Consider the following 22,038-nt stretch of genomic DNA (forward strand, 5'->3'; position numbering starts at 1 on the left):
GGAGAGCCAAGGTTCCCCCATCCCTGGTATAAGGGGTAAAGTATAAAATGTTGTTAACCCAATCTTTTACCCTAGCCACCAATGAAATTAAAGTGGTATTCCCCTCAAAATTTTTATTAGTAAAAATGTAAAAGCATACTTACCTGCATTCTGTAATATGCTTCTATGTCCGTTCTTGCACCATTTCCCAGCTTTTCGTGCCAATTCTCTGATGCAGATGAAGAAAGCAGCTCTTCTCCAGGTCCACGCCAAAACACTTCCCTCTTTTCCTCCCTCCAGCCGAGACGGGGTCACGTGATCTATTGGCAGGGCAGCTAACCAATAAGAACTAACCCGGCACACAGGAAACATCACATTGATCACGTGACCTGTCATGTGAGACCTATCAGCTGATGGACACAAGTGCCTTCCAGCACCAGCAAATTTCACCCTCGACACAAGTGCCCCACAGCAGCCGTGCCTCCCTGCACCCACAGCTACAACCAGCCTACACCTCCGCATCAAACATCTGCTGCCCCCCACTACTCTGTGTGAGGAACTACAACTCCCTGCATGGTGCCCAGCAGGACACAGCCAGTGAGTACAGCACTTGCTGGAAGTTGTGGCTCTCCAGCAGTAATGTATACAGCTATATGATGTTTGTTGGCTCTGCAGTACATGAACACTCTCCTGCGGAGCACTGTGCTGGGAGTTGTAGTTCCTCAGCAGCTATCAGTAATATGACTGCAGAAAAGCTTCATATCATGGACAGCTGCTGTGGAACTACAACTCCCAGCATAGTGTTCATGAGCTGCAGAGAAGGCCAGCTCCACACCTTTGCCGCAGCTCTTTAGATCAGGGACTCCGGTTAGAGAGCTTCTTCAGCTCTGCTGCATTGCGGACCAATCGTGTGGCACTGCATGATGGGTAATGTAGTTTCCTGGCTGGTACCATCTTGATTATGGATCAGCTTTTAGAAAAACTTGTAACTCGGGAATGGTGGAAGCAAGAACGACAGACAGGAGATTGCTCAAAATACTTGGTGATTAAGAACAGCTAGGTTCACTTGTTTGAAGGCTCACTGTAGCTAAAAAAAAAACAAAACAAACAAAGGAAAGGAAAGTTTGGCCACACCTCTGTCTCTGTTCACACTGCATGGGGCTGAATTACAGACAAAAAAAAAAAAAAAAGTGCAACAGCAACCTACAGTTGCAAGTGCCTACCGTACATACTCCCCAGTGTGCACACAAGAAAAACCTGCTGTATAGATGCTCTTAAAAAATGAGGACCATGTCACCACGTTAAGGTGTCCTCAGAGATATTGTCCTAGTCAAGCATTTTCACACTAGCAATGGCCTCTCCTGGGCTGAATAAGCCTACAACTGCGCAGATAGGAGCCAAATGATCTTTTCTTTTTTAGCACTTACAAAACATGGGTGGAGTGCAAGCCAACAGAAGGTAGCCACACCCCCCAGGAGAGGCCATGAGAATACTAGAGTAGGGACCATGTCTCTGAGGACACCATAACATGGTGACATGGTACACTCTGAGCAAACTGTTTGCCAAGATCCTAATTTTTAAAAATCTACAGAGCAGGTTTTTATCATGTGTACACCAGGCGGAGTATATACGGTAAGCGCTTGCACCTGTAGGTTACTGTTGCAAGTTTTTTTGTAGAGAAAGAGAAAAAAAAAAAAAAAAAAAAAAAAGTCTACGGATTCTGACTTTATTTTCCCCTAACAGAGTGGGGGAGAGGACAAGCTGAGGCGCGTTTTCTCCCCACTCGTTCTCCATATTGGTGCGGGACTGAACAAATGTCAAAAGGTTTTGATCGGTTTGAGTGTGAGACATAAATGTTATTTGTAACGGCAGCGACACCAGGAGAGTGTGTGTGTGTGTGTGAGAAAAATTCTACTATTTTGATTGTAAGCTCTGCAGGGGGCAGTGACTGATGCAGGTGTATCCTCTGTACCGTGCTGAGGCATATGTCGGTGCTATAAAAAACAACGGAGACCTGTAGGTGCATTGGTATTGTTTTTTTTAGTAACCTCTTTGTAACAATATTACAAGTAACATCAGTCCATCATTACATTGTAACCCATTCCTCTGCTGTAATACATAACCTTTATTATTATATTATATTAATAAAATACCATTTATTAGTCCATTACATAAAATATCAAATTGAGATTTGCAAATAAATACATTTTGGTATTGAAACGTCTAGAATAGCAAACGATTAACATGATCCTGTGCAAGTTGGATTATATAAATATTAAAAAAAAAAAAACACTTAGGCACTTAACTATTAACCCTATCCAAAAAGTGTTCCTCGACTTATTAGTAAATGTACAAAAGTGCAAAATTTTAGTTAAATAACCATAAAAAAAATATCTAATAGGGGGAAAAAAAAAAAAGGAAGATGCTCCTAGGATTTGGTCCAGCATTATTTTTGCGCACAGAAGATGAGAGATACTGAGGGCTTAGATGAGGCACTGGTGCCCGGCGCCCAGCAGGTGTAGGCTGTGCCAGTGGTTGCGTTCGGCCTGCATGATCGGCGGCAGCCATGGGACGCGGCCATAGGCCTTGCTTCTTCCCTGCTGGTAAGCGGAAGCAAAGCGGGGCTGGTAGTTGTATTGGGAGCCTTGCTTTCTCTTTGGGTTCTTGTTCCAGGAAGGAATTGGTTGAGGTCTGAATTCTGGCACCTGAGAAGTACAGGAAGGGGAGAAAGATGAGGTTTTTTTTCCGTGTGTGTGTGTGGGGGGGGGGGGGGGGGGGGGGGGGGAGTGGTTAATTTTTTATTGTACTTGGCCCACAGATTACTGCTATAATGCACTGCACCATGGAAGCTGGTCAGCACTGGCTCCCACACGTGGTGTAACCATAAGGGCTGTGGAGTTGGAGTTGTGGAGTCGGAGCTAGTTTTGGCTGGAGTTGGAAAAAATGTACCGACTCCGACTGCAGCTTTAAAAAAAAAATAAATCTTAGAACAATTTAGAATTGAGTTTTGATGTGGATTTTATAAGTTTTGCTCATCAATATATATTATGAGCAACATTCTAATAGGACACTGGCCCTTTACATAAGGGTGGTCGGGGGAAAGAGTCCATTGTGTGGGGGGAGATCTGTGCTGTTCTCTTCCTGGATGCTGGATGACTGTATATGAGCAGCAGTGTAATATGAAGATATCCTGTGTAATATATAAGAGGAGGAGGAGACATAAGTAGTGTAGCAGTAACCTCTGTCCTCAATGTGGTGTTTTTCTTCAGTGTTCTATGGCTGAAGCTGTGTGTATAGGCGATAGCTGCAGGTGTGTGTGTGTGTGTATATATATATGCTATAGGTGTGTGTGTGTGTGTATATATGCTATAGGTGTGTGTGTGTGTATATATATATATGCTATAGGTGTGTGTGTGTATGCTATAGGTGTGTGTGTGTGTGTGTATATGCTATAGGTGTGTGTGTGCGCTATAGGTGTGTGTGTATATATGCTATAGGTGTGTGTGTGTGTGTGTGTGTGTGTGTGTGTGTGTGTGTGTGTGCGCGCGCGTGCGCGCTATGGCTGCAACAGGCTGTGTGTGTGCTATGGCTGCAGCTGTGTGTATGTATGTGTGCTATGGCAGCAGCAGGCTGTGTGTGTATGCGTGTGTGTATGCGTGTGTGTGTGTGTGTACGCGCGCTATGGCGTTCCCCCACACCCACAGTGACCCCTCTATATCACCATGTGTGACCCCCCCTCTATATCACAGGGATCTGGCATTGTTAGCAGTGTTTCTGTGTGTATGGTGAATATTTAGTTAGAAACTAAAAGATCACCTGCTCCTTCTAGTCTAGTTGAGAGTAGTTCAGGACATGGAGGCTGGAGACTGGCTGCATCCACTGCACACACAGGAGAAGCTGCTTTATATCTTTCCTTATTCCCTCAGAAATCGCCCCAGGATCATGTAGGACATTAGGGAGAAGCTGCTGAGCCAGTGTGATAAATAACTCCCTGGTATCTGACCGGCCATTTATGAAGGAGCAGGAGTCTGAGCTGTGGCTTACCGACTCCACAGCCCTGGTGACCATGGTGTGTGAGGGGTTAAGGGCTTAGAAAGACATGTCCGCTTCTTTCCAGAAACAGCACCTCTCTTGTCCTTAGTTTGGGTGTGGGGTTTTGCTGCTCAGTTCCATTGAAGTGAATGGAGCTGAATTGCAATACCACACACAACCTGAGGACAGGGATGGCGCTGTTCTTGCAAGTAGCTTAGCTTTTTCTAATCCTGGATTAGACCCATTTAACCTACCGGTAACAGAGGTTTTTCTACTCCTAGCAGTTACAGTGGGAGCTTCCCCTTCAATTCCTACAAGGGAAACCTGCTCCACCATATTCTAGCCCTGATGGGAAAACGCAGGGGAACCTCGGCTCTCCAGCTCTTGCAAAACTACAACTCCCATTATGCCTGGACAGCCAAGTTCTCTAACCCTAGGCTAGAATAGAAATGACCGCCATTACAAAATAAAAAAAAAAAAAGCATCACAGCATTAAATACTTCTAACTGTAGGGATGCTCCGCTACAGAATACTGCATGTTCTGTAGCCATGATGGATGCAAATACCTGAGAAGGATCCCCGGCACAGAGTATCTTCTTATTGACATAGACTTCATCATCCGAGGAGGAGCCCGAGTGGTAATCCGAAGTTACTTTCTCTATGGCGTAGTTCACTTTCTGAGAGATCTCCATCTTGTCATCTTTACTGTCAAAACTCGCCACCACGAAGGAAGGGTTCTTCTCTCCATACCTGATGCAACAGAGTTAGAAGCAAATCATCAAATTAACCAATGAAACAAGAGTCTTCATTAAAAGGGGTTCTCAAAGATTAGGAAAATCATACCTTCTTCCAGAAACAGCGCCACACCTGTCCTCAGTTTGTGTGTGGTGTTGCATCTCCGTTTCGTTGAAGTGAATGGAGCCACATTGTACTACCACACACAACCAGAGGAGAAGGGTGGCGCTCTTTTTATAAGAAATCAACAATGTTTTTACAATCCTAGATAACTTCATTATTTTTTGTTCTTTCCCCCTCTCTTGTGCCTGTTTTACACTCATTACCTTAGGTTTGCTCTCCTGCTGGTTACCTACTGCACTACATACAGTGTTTATACTGTAAGACACCCCTTATTGGAATGTCCTATTTACAAAAAAAAAAAAAAAAATCATTTGCTTTATCTAGGAAAGAGAAAACAGATTTTTTATTTTTGAGTAAACAGCACCACCTGCTGCTCACAAGATGGTACTACACATAACTCAGCATTATGGTGACCTCTGCTGTCCAAAAATAAGTAAACCAGTAAATAGTGTGGAGAGCAGCACACCAGGCCAAAACCACCTCCTGCCGCCCATCAAATACCCTTAGAAAAGGCATAGGGAACCTCAGGTCTCTAGCTGATGCAAAATTACAGTTTCCATCATGCCAGATCTGGATGAACAGTGCTGCAGGGGCACCATTAAGAGGAGTGCAGTATGGGAAATCCTCTTGATTTATAAACAGATGCTGATATTACTACTATTACCACAGCAAATCCAGCTCTCCATGTCTGTGTGTGGTATTGTACCTCACAATAATAAGTAATGGATGTGATTACTGTGTGTTGGATTCTCAAGTATTACCTTAGCTATATTCCTTGACTGATTTCTTCTACAGTCCATGAGGGGGATCTTTTTCTACTTGTGATGACAGCTGCTAGGAGGTCTTTTCTTTCTAATACACAGCCTATGCGCCCCCCCCCATACCATGCTTTTCTCTCCAACTACAGGCTGTGTGATCTGCCCTCCCTGAAGACTTGGATACTTCTCCTGACCTCCACAATTGATGTACAGTGTACAGTCTTCAACCTCTAACACAAGAGGCAGGAGGGGAAAGAGCATGGAGCAATGTGCTGCAAGATCTATATGTATTCAGCAGGACAGTCTGCTATGTTAAAAAGTTATACAAACTCTACAGCAGAAAAACGTCAGAACAGTAGAAAGTTAAAATTTTTCTAAGGGAAACTGGCAGCACAGATATGCATATAGCCATGTGTATAATTTCCGAGCACATGAGCATCGTATACATACTTTTAGCATGGCTCTGTGATCCTGCATCTTTGTAAAAATAATAAACCCTGCTCTTTATTTCAGGCTGACAGTTTTGCATGGAGGGGTCTATGACACTGTTTGCCCTCGCCCTGCTCTCCAGCCACTGCTCTGTCATCAGGCCGCCCCCGCCTCCTTCTGAATGACCAGCAACCGGCAGCTGAAGATCAGACGGCCGTCAATCATTCTGGAGGAGGTGGGGATGGTGGGCTAAAGACATAGTAGTAACTCGAAAGCAGGGCTGGCGGAGACAGTATCATAGACCCACCTCTGACATTGCCAGCCCAAAATAAACAGCGCTTTTTAGAAGATGCCGGATCACAAAGCATTACTAAAAAGGTATGTGATGCTGATGTGATAAAACAACTGGGAGGACAGATACAGTGGGGAAAAAAAAGTATTTAGTCAGTCACCAATAGTGCAAGTTCTCCCACTTAAAAAGAAGAGAGGCGTCTAATTTACATCATAGGTAGACCTCAACTATGAGAGATAAAATGAGAAAACAAATCCCGAAAATCACATTGTCTGATTTTGTAAGAATTTATTTGCAAATTATGGTGTAAGAATTTATTTGCAAATTATGGTGGAAAATAAGTATTTGGTCACCTACAAACAATCAAGATTTCTGGCTCTCACAGACCTGTAACTTCTTTAAGAGTCTCCTTTTTCCTCCACTCATTACCTGTAGTAATGGAACCTGTTTAAACTAGTTATCAGTATAAAAAGACACCTGTGCACACCCTCAAACAGTCAGATTTCAAACTCCACTATGGTGAAGACCAAAGAGCTGTCAAAGGACACCAGAAACAAAAATTGTAGCCCTGCACCAGGCTGGGAAGACTGAATCTGCAATAGGCAACCAGCTTGGGAGTGAAGAAATCAACTGTGGGAGCAATAATTAGAAAATGGAAGACATACAAGACCACTGATAATCTCCCTCGATCTGGGGCTCCACGCAAAATCTCACCCCGTGGGGTCAAAATGATCACAAGAACGGTGAGCAAAAATCCCAGAACCACGCGGGGGGACCTAGTGAATGAACTGCAGAGAGCTGGGACCAATGTAACAAAGCCTACCATCAGTAACACACTATGCCGCCAGGGACTCAGAAGCCAGTACATGTCCGGGCCCATCTGAAGTTTGCTAGAGAGCATTTGGATGATCCAGAAGAGTATTGGGAGAATGTCCTATGGTCTGATGAAACCAAAGTGGAACTGTTTGGTAGAAACACAACTTGTCGTGTTTGGAGGAAAAAGAATACTGAGTTGCATCCATCAAACAGCATACCTACTGTAAAGCATGGGGTGGAAACATCATGCTTTGGGGCTGTTTCTCTGCAAAGGGGCCAGGACGACTGATCCGGGTACATGAAAGAATGAATGGGGCCATGTATCGTGAGATTTTGGGTACAAACCTCCTTCCATCAGCAAGGGCATTGAAGATGAAACGTGGCTGGGTCTTTCAACATGACAATGATCCAAAGCACACCGCCAGGGCAACGAAGGAGTGGCTTCGTAAGAAGCATTTCAAGGTCCTGGAGTGGCCTAGCCAGTCTCCTGATCTCAACCCTATAGAAAACCTTTGGAGGGAGTTGAAAGTCCGTGTTGCCAAGTGACAGCCTCAAAACATCACTGCTCTAGAGGAGATCTGCATGGAGGAATGGGCTAACATACCAACAACAGTGTGTGCCAACCTTGTGAAAACTTACAGAAAACGTTTGACCTCTGTCATTGCCAACAAAGGATATAGAACAAAGTATTCAGATAAAATTTTGTTACTGACCAAATAATTATTTTCCACCATAATTTGCAAATAAATTCTTACAAAATCAGACAATGTGATTTTCTGGATTTGTTTTCTCATTTTGTCTCCCATAGTTGAGGTCTAAATATGGTGTCAATTACAGACGCCTCTCTCATCTTTTTAAGTGGTGGAACTTGCACTATTGGTGACTGACTAAATACTTATTTTTCCCCACTGTATATGCATATCAGAGCTGTCAGTGTGTGTATATATTATATATATATATATATATATATATATATATATATATATATATATATATATATATTAATATTATTTTTTTTTTATTCTGAATAACATGAGTTCCACTGAGTGGAAGTGCTGGCAGATTATAGCAGCAGTGTGAACAGCTGAGTGGGAGTGCGGGCACATTATAGCAGGAATGAAAAGGATGGGAAACACAAGGGCTGACAGAGACTGCAGGGGGCATGAAGGAATGAGCAGGGCAGATGTGGGCACATACATGCAGCACTCTGTCCGGGGAGAGAAGGGTTACAGCTATGGAGAGATTACCTCCACAGTCCTGTCCCCTGATGTAAGCCCCAGCCTGAAGTGGATCTGCTATGATTTGGAAGGTGAGGGAGACTTCCTGGATCAGAGTACAGGGCTGTAGACCCCGCTGTGCAGACCATGCCCCTCCTCCACTCCCGCTCCCACCACACAGGGAGCTCTTACACCAAAGCAATGCTCTTAAATAAAGTTACAATTCTGAAAAACTTTGAGCTCTTCTTGTAAAACGCTCTCAATCCAAGTTACTCTTAAACCAAGGTACCACTGTACATTCATTGGTGTTCATCAATCTCTTTAATAATATGGTTCAGGTCTTGTGTCTGATCACTTAAATATGCCATTTCTAACAGAAGGGAAGGAGGAGAGGGAGCTAGGATTAAGGTACTCTTGTTTAGCAGGGTAACCTGCCATGTTAAGGAGCTGCACAGATTCTATGTAACCACAATGGTAGAACATTTTTGAATTCTACCTTGTCCAAGCTTAGAAAAACATGGCTGCTTTCTTCCCAAAGCAGCACCTCTCCTGTTCTCAGTTTTGCTGTTGGTTTCCAGCCCTGTTCCATTGAAACTAATAAAGCTGAATTGTAATACCGCACACAACCTGATGATAGGGGTAGCGCTGTTTTTGCAAGAAAGTAGCCAGGCTTTTTCCAAGTCTGGATAACCACTTTGAAGAGACCCTGTCAGTAGGTTTATGGTGTCCTACCTCAGGGTAGCATATACTAGTAACAGAAAAGCTGAACAGAATGATGTATAACTTACATTGTTCTGTGCAGCTGATCCAGAGATATCCTCCTGAATAACATGTGCAATGAGTAGTCCTCTCCATTATGTGCATGAGCACAGTAGTCCTGGATATTCATGAGAAGAAATAAACTGCCCAACAGCTGCTAATCGGCAGTTATTATCCATGCTGTGTTTAGGCAGTTGTCAATCAGCAGCTGGAGGGCGGGGGCAGGGAGGGGTGTGGCAAGAATCCTGTCACTAGTTTATGCTGCCCTCATGTAAGGCAACATAAAACTACTGACAGATTCCCTTTAAGCAGGCCTGGACCCAGGGTGACCTTCCTTTGCCCCTATAGCATTGGCCTGTGCAGTACTCGGGTGGATATCTGGTAGCCAGCTGGCAATTGTTATTGTTGGTTTTACACGTCTGCCCCGCTGTAATCCTGGAATTATTAGGCTCTGTCATTGCCAGATTAAAGAATTTTCCATAAAAAGAAGAGATGCCAAGTAAAGGGATTAGAGAGAGAAGCCTGCGCCATGTCTTACAACGTTCCGAATGGCATGGAGTGCTCGACCAAATAATTACCCCTCACTATAGGAAAGAAGAAAAAAAGAGACAGACGGACGGATATTAATCTAATGTAGAAATGATCAGGTGCAGAGGCGGCATTGTCTGCTCCGGAGTGCGGAGAGACAATGGGAGAAGCTTGTTCTCATGACATTTTAAGCAGGTTTCATCTTGAAGGAATTCTTGTTTCTTCTGGGCTCTCCGATGAGAGGACATTATCTCCGGAGTGCAGGGGGATTCTCACCGTCTGGCTATCTTGTAAATGAGCTCTCAATATATTTCATACCCCCCCCCCCCCCCCCAATTCCATTTATTATTCATCAGCACCTGGCAACGCTGATCCCCCCCCCCAGAGCAGCGTCCTGGAGCGGCATCACATCCTCACTGTCCAGTTGTAGAAGTGAAGAGGCACAAGTATTAAAAGGTTTTTTTTCCCCACATCAAGGGGGTACTTCAGCAGGTAAAAAATATTTTATATCGACTGGTGTCAGTTATACAAATTTGTAAATTACTTCTATTTAAAAATCTCAATTCTTCCAGCACTTAGCTGCTGTATGCCCTGCAGGAAGTGGTGTATTCTTTCTAGTCTAAAGAGCAGGAGAGGTTTTCTATGAGGATTGGTTACTGCTCTGGACAGTTCCTAACATGGACAGACTGTGTCAGACTGGAAACAATACACTACTTCCCGCAGGGCTGATTATAGATGATACACACTGTCAGTCGCTGTGTAACACTAGAAGCCTATTGCCACTCTATGGGGCTTTGTTGGCTGGTTTCAGTGAGCAGTCGCAGGGGCATCCTTTTGTTGTTGTTCTTTCCAGTCTGACACAGTGCTCTCTGCTGCCACCTCTGTCCAAGTCAGGAAACATCCAGAGCAGGAGAGGTTTTCTATGGGGATTTGCTACTGCTCTGGACAGTTCCTGACATGGACAGAGGTGGCAGCAGAGATCACTAGGTCAGACTGGAAAGAATACACCACTTCTTGCAGGACATACGGCAGCTGCTAAGTACCAGAAGACTGGAGATTTTTTAAATAGAAGTAAATTACAAATCTGTACAACTTCCTGAAACCAGTTGATTAGAATCTTGCTGGAGTACCCCTTTAGGTTTGTGCATAGGGGAGGAGACAAGTTAGCCCAATCACTGGCCTGGTGCAGTCAGTCGTCATCTTTATACGGCAATTACATTTGCCCACCACTTACCTACAACACACTTCATGAGGATCCACCCACAAGGTCATCTCCAGAGGCAACCCTAAATCTTCATACAAAAGGCCACTATTGAAACAAGCTTTCTGCAAGTCTGGATCTAGACCGTGGAATCGGTTTACACGGATACATCTGGAAAGAGAATCAACAGAGCTGCTTTATAGTTGTCTTGGACTATTGTAGATTGGCTTCTCATGGCCACACATACCTAGTCCTCCCCCCCCCCCAATTCCCCAATACATGCTCAGCCAAACCTGCCTGTGACAATGGTTTATCTCCCCTGGAAACAAAGGGATCAGGCATACAGAAATCCAAGAGCCTGATCCACCTTCTCCATTGACATCTGCCATTAGCGGAAACACAGGACAACAACATTCACTCCCCTCAGCAGTATGACATGATCCGGCCCCTACATTAATTGTACAATCAGAGGCACACATGGGCTGTGATAATGCTAAATCACCATTAAAGGGTCATTCAAGCTATAGATCCCTCGCCCCCCCCCCCCAATAGTGGGGATGCTTTAAAAACAGGTCTAAACCATACTCCCCAGCCCTATTCCGAGACTTCCCTGCCCCAGCATCCTCTCATGTGTCCACTCTGCAGTTAGAACCTGCTCAGCCAATCACTGTCCACAGAAGTGACCGGCCTCAATCAGTGATTGGCTATGGAGGCACTTCCTGTGGGGTCAACATGTCAGAGGAGACTAAAAGCAGTCATGACAGGGAGGGTGGGATCGGAGCAGGTGAGTATGACGTCTTTTGTTTTCAGTTTAAGTGTTTTTAAATAAAAATGTGAAATAAAACCTCAAAAACACTATATCTATATAGATATTGGTGGAGTCCCAGCTGTCAAGTCATAGGAAAAAAATGTTATATATACAGAATAAGACAAGGCCACTCCTGTTTATACCTGTGCAGTAGATTTTATGGGTTTCCCAGGATTAAAAAAAAAAAAAAAAAACAAAACAGCACCACTCTTGTTGTCAGGTTGTGTGTGGTATTACATCTTGGCTTCATTGCCTTCGATAGAACTGAGCTGCAATACTAGACAGAAACATGTTTTTCTAATCCTGGATAACCCCTTTAAATCCACAGTAACATGAAAATTGTCAATAAGCAGAATAGCTGGCGTTGGAAATTGTTTTGAGCAGAGAAGTTCTGTAATGTCCCCAATATAAACAAGTGGGATCAGGCCAGCCCACACCCCCTTCTACCTTACCTGTAAGCCTGTCCCTTGGTCGGGGTCTCCGGGTACCAGTGATTGATATACTTGTCATGCAGAACTCGGCTCAGTTCTTCGGAAAACACCTCAATATCCTCATTACTTAATCTATTATTATTCTTCAACAGTTTTGAAAGGAAAAGCACCACTGCGGAGATTTCGTCCTTCATCTTCTACCACACGCAAATTAAAAGGAAAAAAAAAAAATGGAAATGTAGGTTGGTTATAAGGATCTGCAAAAGAAAAAAAGAAAACATACTTCAGACTTCCCTCCTCCAGGTTGTACTGTCCTCCTCTGTGGGGAGTCTGTCCATAAGATGGCCGACATGAAGGAGCATGTGACCATGCCCCCCCCTGTGTCCTCTATAGGCATCTACTGACTCAGTGGTGGACACTGGGGGGGGGGGGCACGGTCACATGCTCCTCCTTGTCAGCCATCTTATAGACAGACTCACCACAGAGCAGGGGAGTCTGATTTTAGCGCTACGGTACACAGGGAGCTGCTGTCAGTATATACAGCGAGTACACTTACTAATACTGTACACTGAAATTATTATAAAGTGGCCAACCCCATTAACATATTGGTGACATGAGGGCTGGAAGGAGCGGCTGTAGCTCCCACGATGGCGTCCTGTAATCAGATCCGTCTTTTATGCTGTCTACTCACCGCAAAGTGGCTTCACTTATTTAGGGCAATGAAAAAAAAAAAAATGCAATGGTTATGGGGATTCCTGGAATAGCAGCTGACTACAAGGGACGGTTCAGAGGTTACTGGCAATGGAAACAGCAACACATTACTGAAACTGCTGAAAATAAGATGAGTCGCGGTAATGTGATGCCAGGACTCTGCGCAGATGAGGTGTAACCACAGAGGCATGACCAACAGGAGCCAAGCTGGACATGATCAGGGATTCTCAGGCCAATCCATGGTGATGTCAGGGGAATCATCACTGAATACATACTATTGTCTCCCCACCACCACTAAGAATAAACACAACATACCTTCCCAGCAGCACAATATACCACAATGCAGCACAACATACCTCCCCAGCAGCACAATATACCACAATGCAGCACAACATACCTCCCCAGCAGCACAACATACCCCCCAGAAGCACCATATACCACAATGCAGCACAACATACCTCCCCAGCAGCACAACATACCTCCCCAGCAGCACAACATACCTCCCCAGCAGCACAACATACCCCCCAGCAGCACCATATACAACAATGCAGCACAACATACCTCCCGAGCAGCACCATATACCACAATGCAGCACAACATACCCCCCAGCAGCACCATATACAACAATGCAGCACAACATACCCCCCAGCAGCACCATATACCACAATGCAGCACAACATACCTCCCCAGCAGCACCATATACCACAATGCAGCACAACATACCTCCCCAGCAGCACCATATACCACAATGCAGCACAACATACCTCCCCAGCAGCACCATATACCACAATGCAGCACAACATACCCCCCCAGCAGCACAATATACAACAATGCAGCACAACATACCCCCCAGCAGCACCATATACCACAATGCAGCACAACATACCCCCCAGGAGCACCATATACCACTGGGTGGAACAATATACTTCCCTAGCAGCACAAAATACTTTACCAGAGGTGTAAAAATTAAAATAAATTAAAAAGCATATATGACCCCTCCTCCTCCCAATGAATCACAAGCCTCACAAAATACACTCCAGCAGAACCAAACACACAAAGGGCACCATGGCAAAACATAGCACCAAAGAAATATACTGATGTTGGCAGAGGTCACACTGTATAGTTCCCAGCAGCATGACAGGTCACTTGTGAAGCCTACAATGGCTACTTGGCATGTTCAGCTGGCTTCTAATGAAAAACCTGGGAAAGCTGCGGTCTGTAATGGTAATATGGTTTAGCCCTTACTCCACAGGCGGACTGTGAGGAGCACACAAGTGCTGTCAATGCTTGTTTGCTCCTCGTTCCCCCACTCTCTGCCACCGCTATTACAAGCGGCGGCAGCGAGCGGGTGAGTACAGGGGAGGCCACGGGGAGCTGCCTAGGTGATCGCTAGAACATCCCGGCAGCCCATAGAGGATATTGGCGGCCCACTGCTGACGCTCCTATTCCACAGAGTGACGGCAGCCGATCGCTGCTATCACAGTCATTTGTTTTTTGTTTTCGCTTTCTATGCCACGGGACGATTGTCGGGCGTAACAGCCGATAATCGTTCCGTGGAATAGGGCCTTTATATTCTTTATTATTTTAGGAAAGTATCTTGATAACTAACAGCGATACAGGATCCGGTATCATCTACAGATTACATGGTAGAGCGGAGGCGTCACCGGCTATGAGCAGGCTTCCCCCCACCACCACCATTCCTCTCGTGTTCCTCATCGTGTTAATCATTTCTCCCCAGAACATATAACGCTCCGACCTGCAGATGAGTCACAGACGGTTCTGCGGGGGTCACAGTCTCTGCAGGTGCAGATTACTTCCAGATGTCATATCACTATCCCCCCTGATGCTTTATATAAAAGGTTATGTCTTTGCAGTAACTTTCTAAGAGTGATGGCTGCCAGGCACGTGGGTTTCTTCTTCTTCTACAAATTTTTTTTCTTTATACATAAATCAAAGAGCGTTAAAGATGTTCATGGACTGACTGCAGCCAAGACACTTTCCCCTACATCAGGGATAGGGAACCTTTGGCCCTCCAGCGGTTACAAAACTACAATTCCCATCATGCCCTGGCAGCCAAAGCCAAAAGGCTCTGACTTTCGGCCTGTTTTTCATAGTGTGAACAGGCCCATACAGTCCTAAGACTGCATCCAACTTCTCCAGCTGCTGGGAATCAAATGCAGAACGTTCTCAGATTACCAGCTTAGTGGCCAGAATGGAAACTGGATTTTAAAAGATTTAAAAACAAATAATGATGTGTTATATATTTTTCATGAATTCTTGTGAAAGAAGCCCGACATATTACATGACTTTTGCCCTATGAATAAAAATCTGTATAATTTTGGAGCAGTTTTCACCAATTTCATAGATCTCTCAATGGACGGAAACACTGCAGGATTGTAGACGAGACAGATATAACCCCCATGTAAGGTCTGTATGTCACGCCGGCCCTTACTATGTCCGAGTCTTGTTTCCAAAACACAAACGTGTCAGTGAAATACAAGGATCTCCAGTCCTGCGAGGCGTCGTTCATGTTCTGTTTAGATCTAGCAGGCCCACGTCTCTAGGGTTGTAAAGGTCACCCGACAGCCATGTACACAAGGCCCACGTCTCGTACTCTGTGCGCAAGGGTCACGTTGTCAGGATGTTTCTGGTAAATCCATAGAGAAAGGTTAATGTGTGCGGACTCCATGTTTCCACGTGTCATCCTTGACAAGGACGCGGCCTTCTCCGAGCAGAAACCAAACAAGACATCCTCTAGAGAGCGGCATCATGGTGGACACTTCTGTAAACAGCGGCCGTTATAAAGTAAAGAGACACATTATAATCCAGGATATTACTCACTGCAAGAAGCGGAAGAGAAGGAGAACTGATCGCTATACATAGACATGTCAGCCACTTGCACAGGATCTGTCGGCTCTATTAATCCTCCTGGAATAGTCAAATTTGAGCCCAATGATCGTTCAGTGCTGACCTGGGGGCCGTGCCCATTCGTTTTAGATCACCACCACTTGGCTTTGTGTAAGCAGTGTACTGATGCACAGAAAGCCTACAGACGTTGTGAATCTATATACGGCTGACATGCTCCCCTAACAAAACCGAGTGGCGATGAGCAGAAATAGGCACAGCACCTATAGCCGAGAGCTAATGCCTGTTCATTTCAGTCTCTACATCCAGACAACCACTGATCAACACATCATCTTGTTGCTGGGAGATCAGAAGTTTCTACTTTTCTCAGCCATTAGTATGAGGTGTATGGGGCTTTTCCAAACACCCACCAACAGATAGGGAACAGGCGCAATCAAAAATCTCTGCCCATCCCCTTTGTTCTCATAGAGATAAGCCACCACCAGCACTTATTGAAGGTGTACAGCCACCAAAAGCCTGGTAAGTTGTGAGTGGCATCTGCCAAGGTTAAAAGGATAAGGCTTTTTGGAGACCCTAAACTCTTTGTCGCGTGTTCCTAATTCCTGAACAGTTTTTGCAATGTGGCCAGGGCATAAACCTGCTGCTAAAAAAAAAAAAAAAAAGTCCACTGGGTCCCGCTGCCATGAAGAGGAGGTCCGGGCCTATAAGATGTTTAGGTACGTGATACATGTCATAGTTGCAGCTACATAAATACACACACACCTGGTCTCTCCCTCATACCTCCATTGCTCCCCAGTCAGGCACTTTTCAGGGTGAAAAGGACACAGCAGGGTCTGTATGTGCTCTTATAAATCCCTGTGTGATCTCACACCCTTCTATTATAACCAGCAGAGGCCCCTTTGTGGTAGTAGATCAGTTGCCTTGGAAATTATCTGCCATATCTGGTTCCAGCATAAAAAGGGGTAATAATGGTGGAGAAGCGAGGGGACAGTACAAGGCGACTGCTGCCCATCTAACCCTGTACTATTAAAGCGGTATGCCAGTGAAAGAAAATTTCTTTAAAATCAACTGGTGTTAGAAAGTGCTAGAGAGTTGTAATTCACTTTTTTTTTTTAAATCTCCAGTCTTCCAAGTCCTGCAGGAAGTGGTGTATTCTTTCCAGGCTGACACAGTGCTCTCTGCTGCCACCTCTGTCCATGTCAGGAACGGGCCAGTGCAGCAGCAAATCCCCATAGAAAACCTATTTTACAGGAAGTGGTGTTTTGTTTTCTAGTCTGGAGAGCAGAACATACAGCAGCTGATAAGTACTGGAAGACCTGAGATTTTGATAGAAGTACAAGAATTACAAAAATCTGGTACTTTCTGACACCAGTTGATCTGAAAAAAAAAAAAAAAAAAAGTTTGCCATGTACACTTTTAATCAGAATTTCACATCATTTTCAGTAGAGAAGCTCTAACACATCTGACTACTATATGGAAAAATGAACCACAAAGCTGACAGATATCCCCTGCTCTGTAAGGAAGCTTATGGTCAGAAATAACCAGATGACATGTAGTCACAGTGACTGGTAGGAGGGTGAGCGGAGGGTCAGGCCTTCCTCCATTGTAACCACTGCCACACACACACAGAGACGGATGAATACATGTGACGCCGGGACCACAAACACAGAAAAGACAGGCGTCATCGGTGCCGCACCCATGGGAGAGTGACAACCTGTAGTTGTTTTCGATCATGAAAGCTACAGGGAACGTGACTCCTCAGCTGCATCAACAACAGGTAGAGACGCTCATGGGGATCGGCTTTTTAGGAAACTACCTTGTGTATTCTGCAAAAGGAACCTGGAGAAGCTTCACTTTAAGGCTGCTCACTCTTTCTTGTACATTAAGTCACTGATGTAGATAGCAAACATCTACAAGTAGTAAGATGGAGGCCGGAAGAGCGTCGCATTAAGCACCGGTTTGGCCACTATATGTTGTATCATTTGTTAGGACCCTTGCACACTACGGAAATAAAGCGGATAAGCTCCGGCGGATTCTGCCTGGTCGCTCAGTGGCCGAGGAGACAATGAACTTGACCACAGCCGTCATTTTAGGGATGATTAAGTTTCTGTTCTCAGGATCGGCTGGAGTGGCAGAGAGGAGATCCCCACCAATCTGCTGAGCTGTGTTTACAACTTTAAAGTAACTAAATCTGCAATGGTGTGTACAGAAAGATTTATCTGACAGATTATTGAAGCCAAAGCCAGGAACAGACTAAACAGAGAACAGGTCATAAAGGAAAAACTGAGATTTCTCCATTCCTGGCTTAGGCTTCAAAATAATCTGTGTAAAGACACCAAATTAGCCTCTGGGTGATGGATACCAATGTGTGGTGTATGTAACAGATACATCAGGAAAAGGCTCATAAAGAAACAGATGCCGTATTAGTCTGTGAGTGACAGACGTCACCATCAGGCCTCATTCACACTTCTGTATGGAAGTAGATGTGATATATATCATGTCTTCCATAGTTTTTTTACACACTGTCAGTTCTTCATCTGTATTTGTTCAGCCCAAACGTGAATTACGTAAAAGCATTACATAAACTTGTACAATGAACCAATTGAGTTCTATGGGCTCAAAGGATAAAGATATGGAACTTATGCACCATGCACTTAGGGGAGATTTAAAGTGGTGTAAAGTGAAACTGGCTCAGTTGCCCCTAGCAACCAATCAGATTCCACCTCTCATTCCTCACAGGCTCTTTGGAAAATGAAAGAAGGAATCTGATTGGTTGCTAGGGGCAACTGAGCCAGTTTCACTTTACACCATGTTTGATAAATCTCCCCCTAAGTGTACACCTGAAAAGACATGGAGGACATCTACTAAGAAGTCTAATGTGTGTGAGACTATTGGTATATATTTTGTTCCAATATCCTGTGACTTGTATATCACCTGCGTCCGATTCCGCAGCTCACACTGGTTCCATAGATTTCATTCTATGGTTTAGCAGATTCCGCAGTTCGCCTGAAGAATGAGCGGGTTCATTCTTTGGGCAGACGGCGAAATCTGCCAAACCATAGAATGGGACCAGTGGAGATGCCCGTGGTGGGCGTTCTGCCGGGATTCTGTACTGTACACATACCCAAAAAAGTTGCAAAGAAAAAAAGTACAAAAAAAAAAAAAAAAATGCAAAAAAGCAAAAATTGCACAAGCATATTCACATGTTTGTGCGACTTTTTAAAAAGTTGCAAATGATTAATAGGGCGCTTATTTCAGATTATGCAAACTTTTCGGTGAATACTAAAAAAACTGCAGATTTTTTTTTAAAAAAAGTGCATCTAAAAAATATTCGCCCCAATACTGGTTCATAAATAGAACTTAGACCAAAAATGGGTGCAAAACCCTTAAAGGGGTTATCCAGTGCTACAAAAACATGGCCACTCTTGTCTCCAGTTGAGGTGCGGTTTGCAATTAAGCTCCATTCACTTGGGCAGCAAAACCGCACCCAGACTGGAAACAAGAGTGGATCTGTCTCTGGAAGAAAGTGGACGTGTTTTTGTAGCACTGGATTACCCCTTTAATAAATTTCTCCCATGGTGTGACCTCAGCCCTACCAGAAACACAAGTAAGTGCACAGTACCCCTCACTATATGCCACCATCAATAGAACACAATCCGGACTTTTCATGAACAGAGAAGGAAATGGATCCCGGCCAGGCAGATAAGGGACAATGTAAGTGACACTCCACATTCCGGCCATAGCGCACACGTATCCAGGATTATGTATGGGGGCCTGGGGTGATTGTACATCTCTTGCACTTTATGATTTTGTCCATTATTGCTGCTTATGGTAACTTATAGAGCACAGGCAACCTCCGGATTTTAATTTCCTGGGACCCCCAACTATTAGTTGTAATCTATGGAGAAACCTGGCAGTAAGGGCCTTATTACACGGAGCGATAACTAGTCGAATGAGGCCGAAACGTGTAACAGACAATGATTAGCAGACCCAAAGTCACCGGCCGCGCTTCGCTAGGTGTCTCCTGGTCCCGCTCCCGGTCTCCTCCTGTGGCCTGCCTTCTGCTCTCTTGCCGGCACTGCGCTCTGCAGCTTCTCTGAGTTGACAAACAGCTCAGCCAATCACTGTCTGGGACCACCGCCAGCAACTGGCTGAGCGGCCTGTCAGCGCGGAGAAGCTGCAATGCGCGGTGCCGGCAAGAGAGCAGAAGGCAGGAGGAGACTGGGAGCTTGGAGACGTAATGTATGAACAGTTTAGGGCAAGGGCTGCACAGACATCGGTAAATTTCAGGCAGAATAACTTCAGGTAAACATGAGATGACACCCGCGCATCAACTACACTGACACATAGCGGCTCTGATCTTTGCTTTTCGGCAGGCCGGGTTATAAGCTGTAATAAGACAAGAGCTAAGCAACAGGAATATCCAAACATGGTGGTCTTCAACCTGTGGCTCCTCAACCAAAGGTTCTTAGGGCATGCTGGGAGATGTAGTTTCATAGCAGTTGGGGAGCACCGTACTAGAGCAGGGATGGGGAACCTATGGAGCTCAAGCTGTTGCAAAACTACAACTACATCATGCCTGGACAGCCAAACCAAAGCTTTGTCACGATAGGAACTATAGTTTTGCAACAGCTAGAGCACCAAAGGTTTCCTATCCCAGTCCTAGAGAAACCCTTAAAGAGGTTATCCAGCGCTACAAAAACATGGCCACTTTTCCCCTCTCTTGTCTCTAGATTGGGGGGGGTTTGCAATTCTGTTCCATTGAAGTAAATGAAGCTTAATTGCAAACCGCACCTGAACTGGAGACAAGAGAGGGGAAAAGTGGCCATGTTTTTTTGTAGTGCTGGATAACACTTTTAAAGTGACTGTACCACCAGGCCCAGGCTGAAGCACTGGAGGCGGGCCGACCCATCCCCAGTGGGAAGAAACCCCAGCCTCTCCATGACGTGACTCCCATTAGAATCAATGGAACCCTATCATAGAGGAGCTGGGGTTTCCTCCCACTAGGGGTGGGTCGGCCCGCCTCCAGTGCTTCAGCCTGGGCCTGGTGGTACAGTCACTTTAAGGGTAATCTTGAAGCCACAGTGCTATTTCAAGCCGCCATTTACAAAACAATAGCTCTGGCACCATATACTTTAAACCAGATTGTGAGTACCAACCAAGGGCGACATAGGTGGGTGAACACAATGGGGGATTTATCATTGCTGTTCCCGAGGCATACGCCAAGGAGGAGAAGCAGATTCACCCCTTTTCCCTGGGGTACGCCTGTCACAACCCCTGCTCCCCTGATGGGCAGGTGGGCGCAAGGGGGCGTGGCCTCCTACCACACCCTATTTATTCATGCGCCTCAGCAGAGGGAAAGGGGTGGGGCCTAATTTAAAACCGGCATACAAGTATGCGGGTCTTAATAAATGTCCCCAACATACATTTGGAAGAAAATTTAAGAACAGGTCACCTTTGTTTTTGCCTATACTAGCACACACTGATGAACGGGAGGACGTCATATGGTGCGCCATTGTGTGCAAACAGGTACAAGAAAGGCGCTAATAAGCTACGACGCCTTCAAGAACACATACATTTTTTCACCCTTTCCCTCGGGTCATATTCTGATGTCATTCTAGGTCCGTACATTGATCGATATAAGGTTGGACGCAACACGGTAAAGAAAACGTAACTCACGTCCGGTAATGGCGACGGATAATCGAAGCTACGGTCACTGACTGACCACATTGGTTATAAGGCACAGGATCCCACCAGTCTCAGCTATAGGATTATACAGGAACACAACTTGTCACTAAGTCACAATATTTACTAATAAACTTCATATAGAACAATGGTCAAAGTATCAGACACCGCCAGGAGGCGCTGCACCTGCCCCGGGGTAACACACAAGGCTTCTCTTACCCCAGGAAGACTTCATGGGAGCCGGGCTGTGCCGCCGCTGCTGCTGATCCGGGACGGGGTGATGCTCACAGGGAGAAGCTCCCGCCCGCTCTGCCGCTCTCTGACGTCAGCCGCCATCCGGAACGCATTCCACTGCGTTTTTACTTTCTCACCACCAGATGCCGCTGTGGCGCCGGATAAATTCCTCCAATCAGCTGGATGAGGAGGCTGAGAAGAGTCGCCGCCATTTTGGTTGTGGGCAGAGTACCCATAATCTGTAAGTTTAGGTGTTAAATTGTAATGTGGAAAATGTTTCCTATATTCACTTCACCGGTCTAAGCAGTGTCTCATTGACTTTTACTAAAGAAATACTGTAAAGTGGCATGTTATCCACAGGAGAGGAATGAATGTGAATGCAATTATCCCATCTGTCCCAAGTGAGCTGCATTAACCCCTTAAGGACATAAGTTG

At 45.1% G+C, this 22,038-nt stretch overlaps 1 protein-coding gene across 3 annotated transcripts; it reads right to left on the minus strand.

Annotated features, from left to right (window-relative positions):
• Positions 1-2,000: 2,000 nt before the first annotated feature.
• BTG3 (BTG anti-proliferation factor 3) lies at positions 2,001-21,701 on the minus strand. 3 transcript variants are annotated; one of them, XM_069945129.1, is made up of 5 exons: positions 21,589-21,701; positions 12,130-12,302; positions 10,903-11,040; positions 4,578-4,761; positions 2,001-2,684 (listed from the first exon to the last, which is right to left on the minus strand). In XM_069945129.1, exons 2-5 carry the CDS (start codon positions 12,300-12,302, stop codon positions 2,463-2,465), a joined length of 717 nt encoding a protein of 238 aa, XP_069801230.1. In that variant the 5' UTR covers positions 21,589-21,701; the 3' UTR covers positions 2,001-2,462. The 3 variants fall into 3 exon arrangements, with proteins under 3 accessions (XP_069801230.1, XP_069801229.1, XP_069801228.1); XM_069945128.1 differs by having other exon boundaries at positions 12,130-12,305; XM_069945127.1 differs by having other exon boundaries at positions 12,130-12,365.
• Positions 21,702-22,038: the final 337 nt, after the last annotated feature.

The sequence above is a fragment of the Dendropsophus ebraccatus genome, chromosome 11 (genome assembly GCF_027789765.1).
Source record: "Dendropsophus ebraccatus isolate aDenEbr1 chromosome 11, aDenEbr1.pat, whole genome shotgun sequence".
Classification (NCBI taxonomy): domain Eukaryota; kingdom Metazoa; phylum Chordata; class Amphibia; order Anura; family Hylidae; genus Dendropsophus; species Dendropsophus ebraccatus.

Excerpts from the sequence above, each read along its gene's own strand:
- BTG3 (XM_069945129.1), bottom strand. The coding sequence starts at position 12,302 with ATGAAGGACGAAATCTCCGCAGTGGTGCTTTTCCTTTCAAAACTGTTG. Across the intron at positions 4,762-10,902 it reads CCTCATGAAGTGTGTTGTAG|GTATGGAGAGAAGAACCCTT; the intron begins GTAAGTGGTGGG and ends CTGTTGCATCAG. Across the intron at positions 2,685-4,577 it reads GTGCCGGGGATCCTTCTCAG|GTGCCAGAATTCAGACCTCA; the intron begins GTATTTGCATCC and ends TGTACTTCTCAG.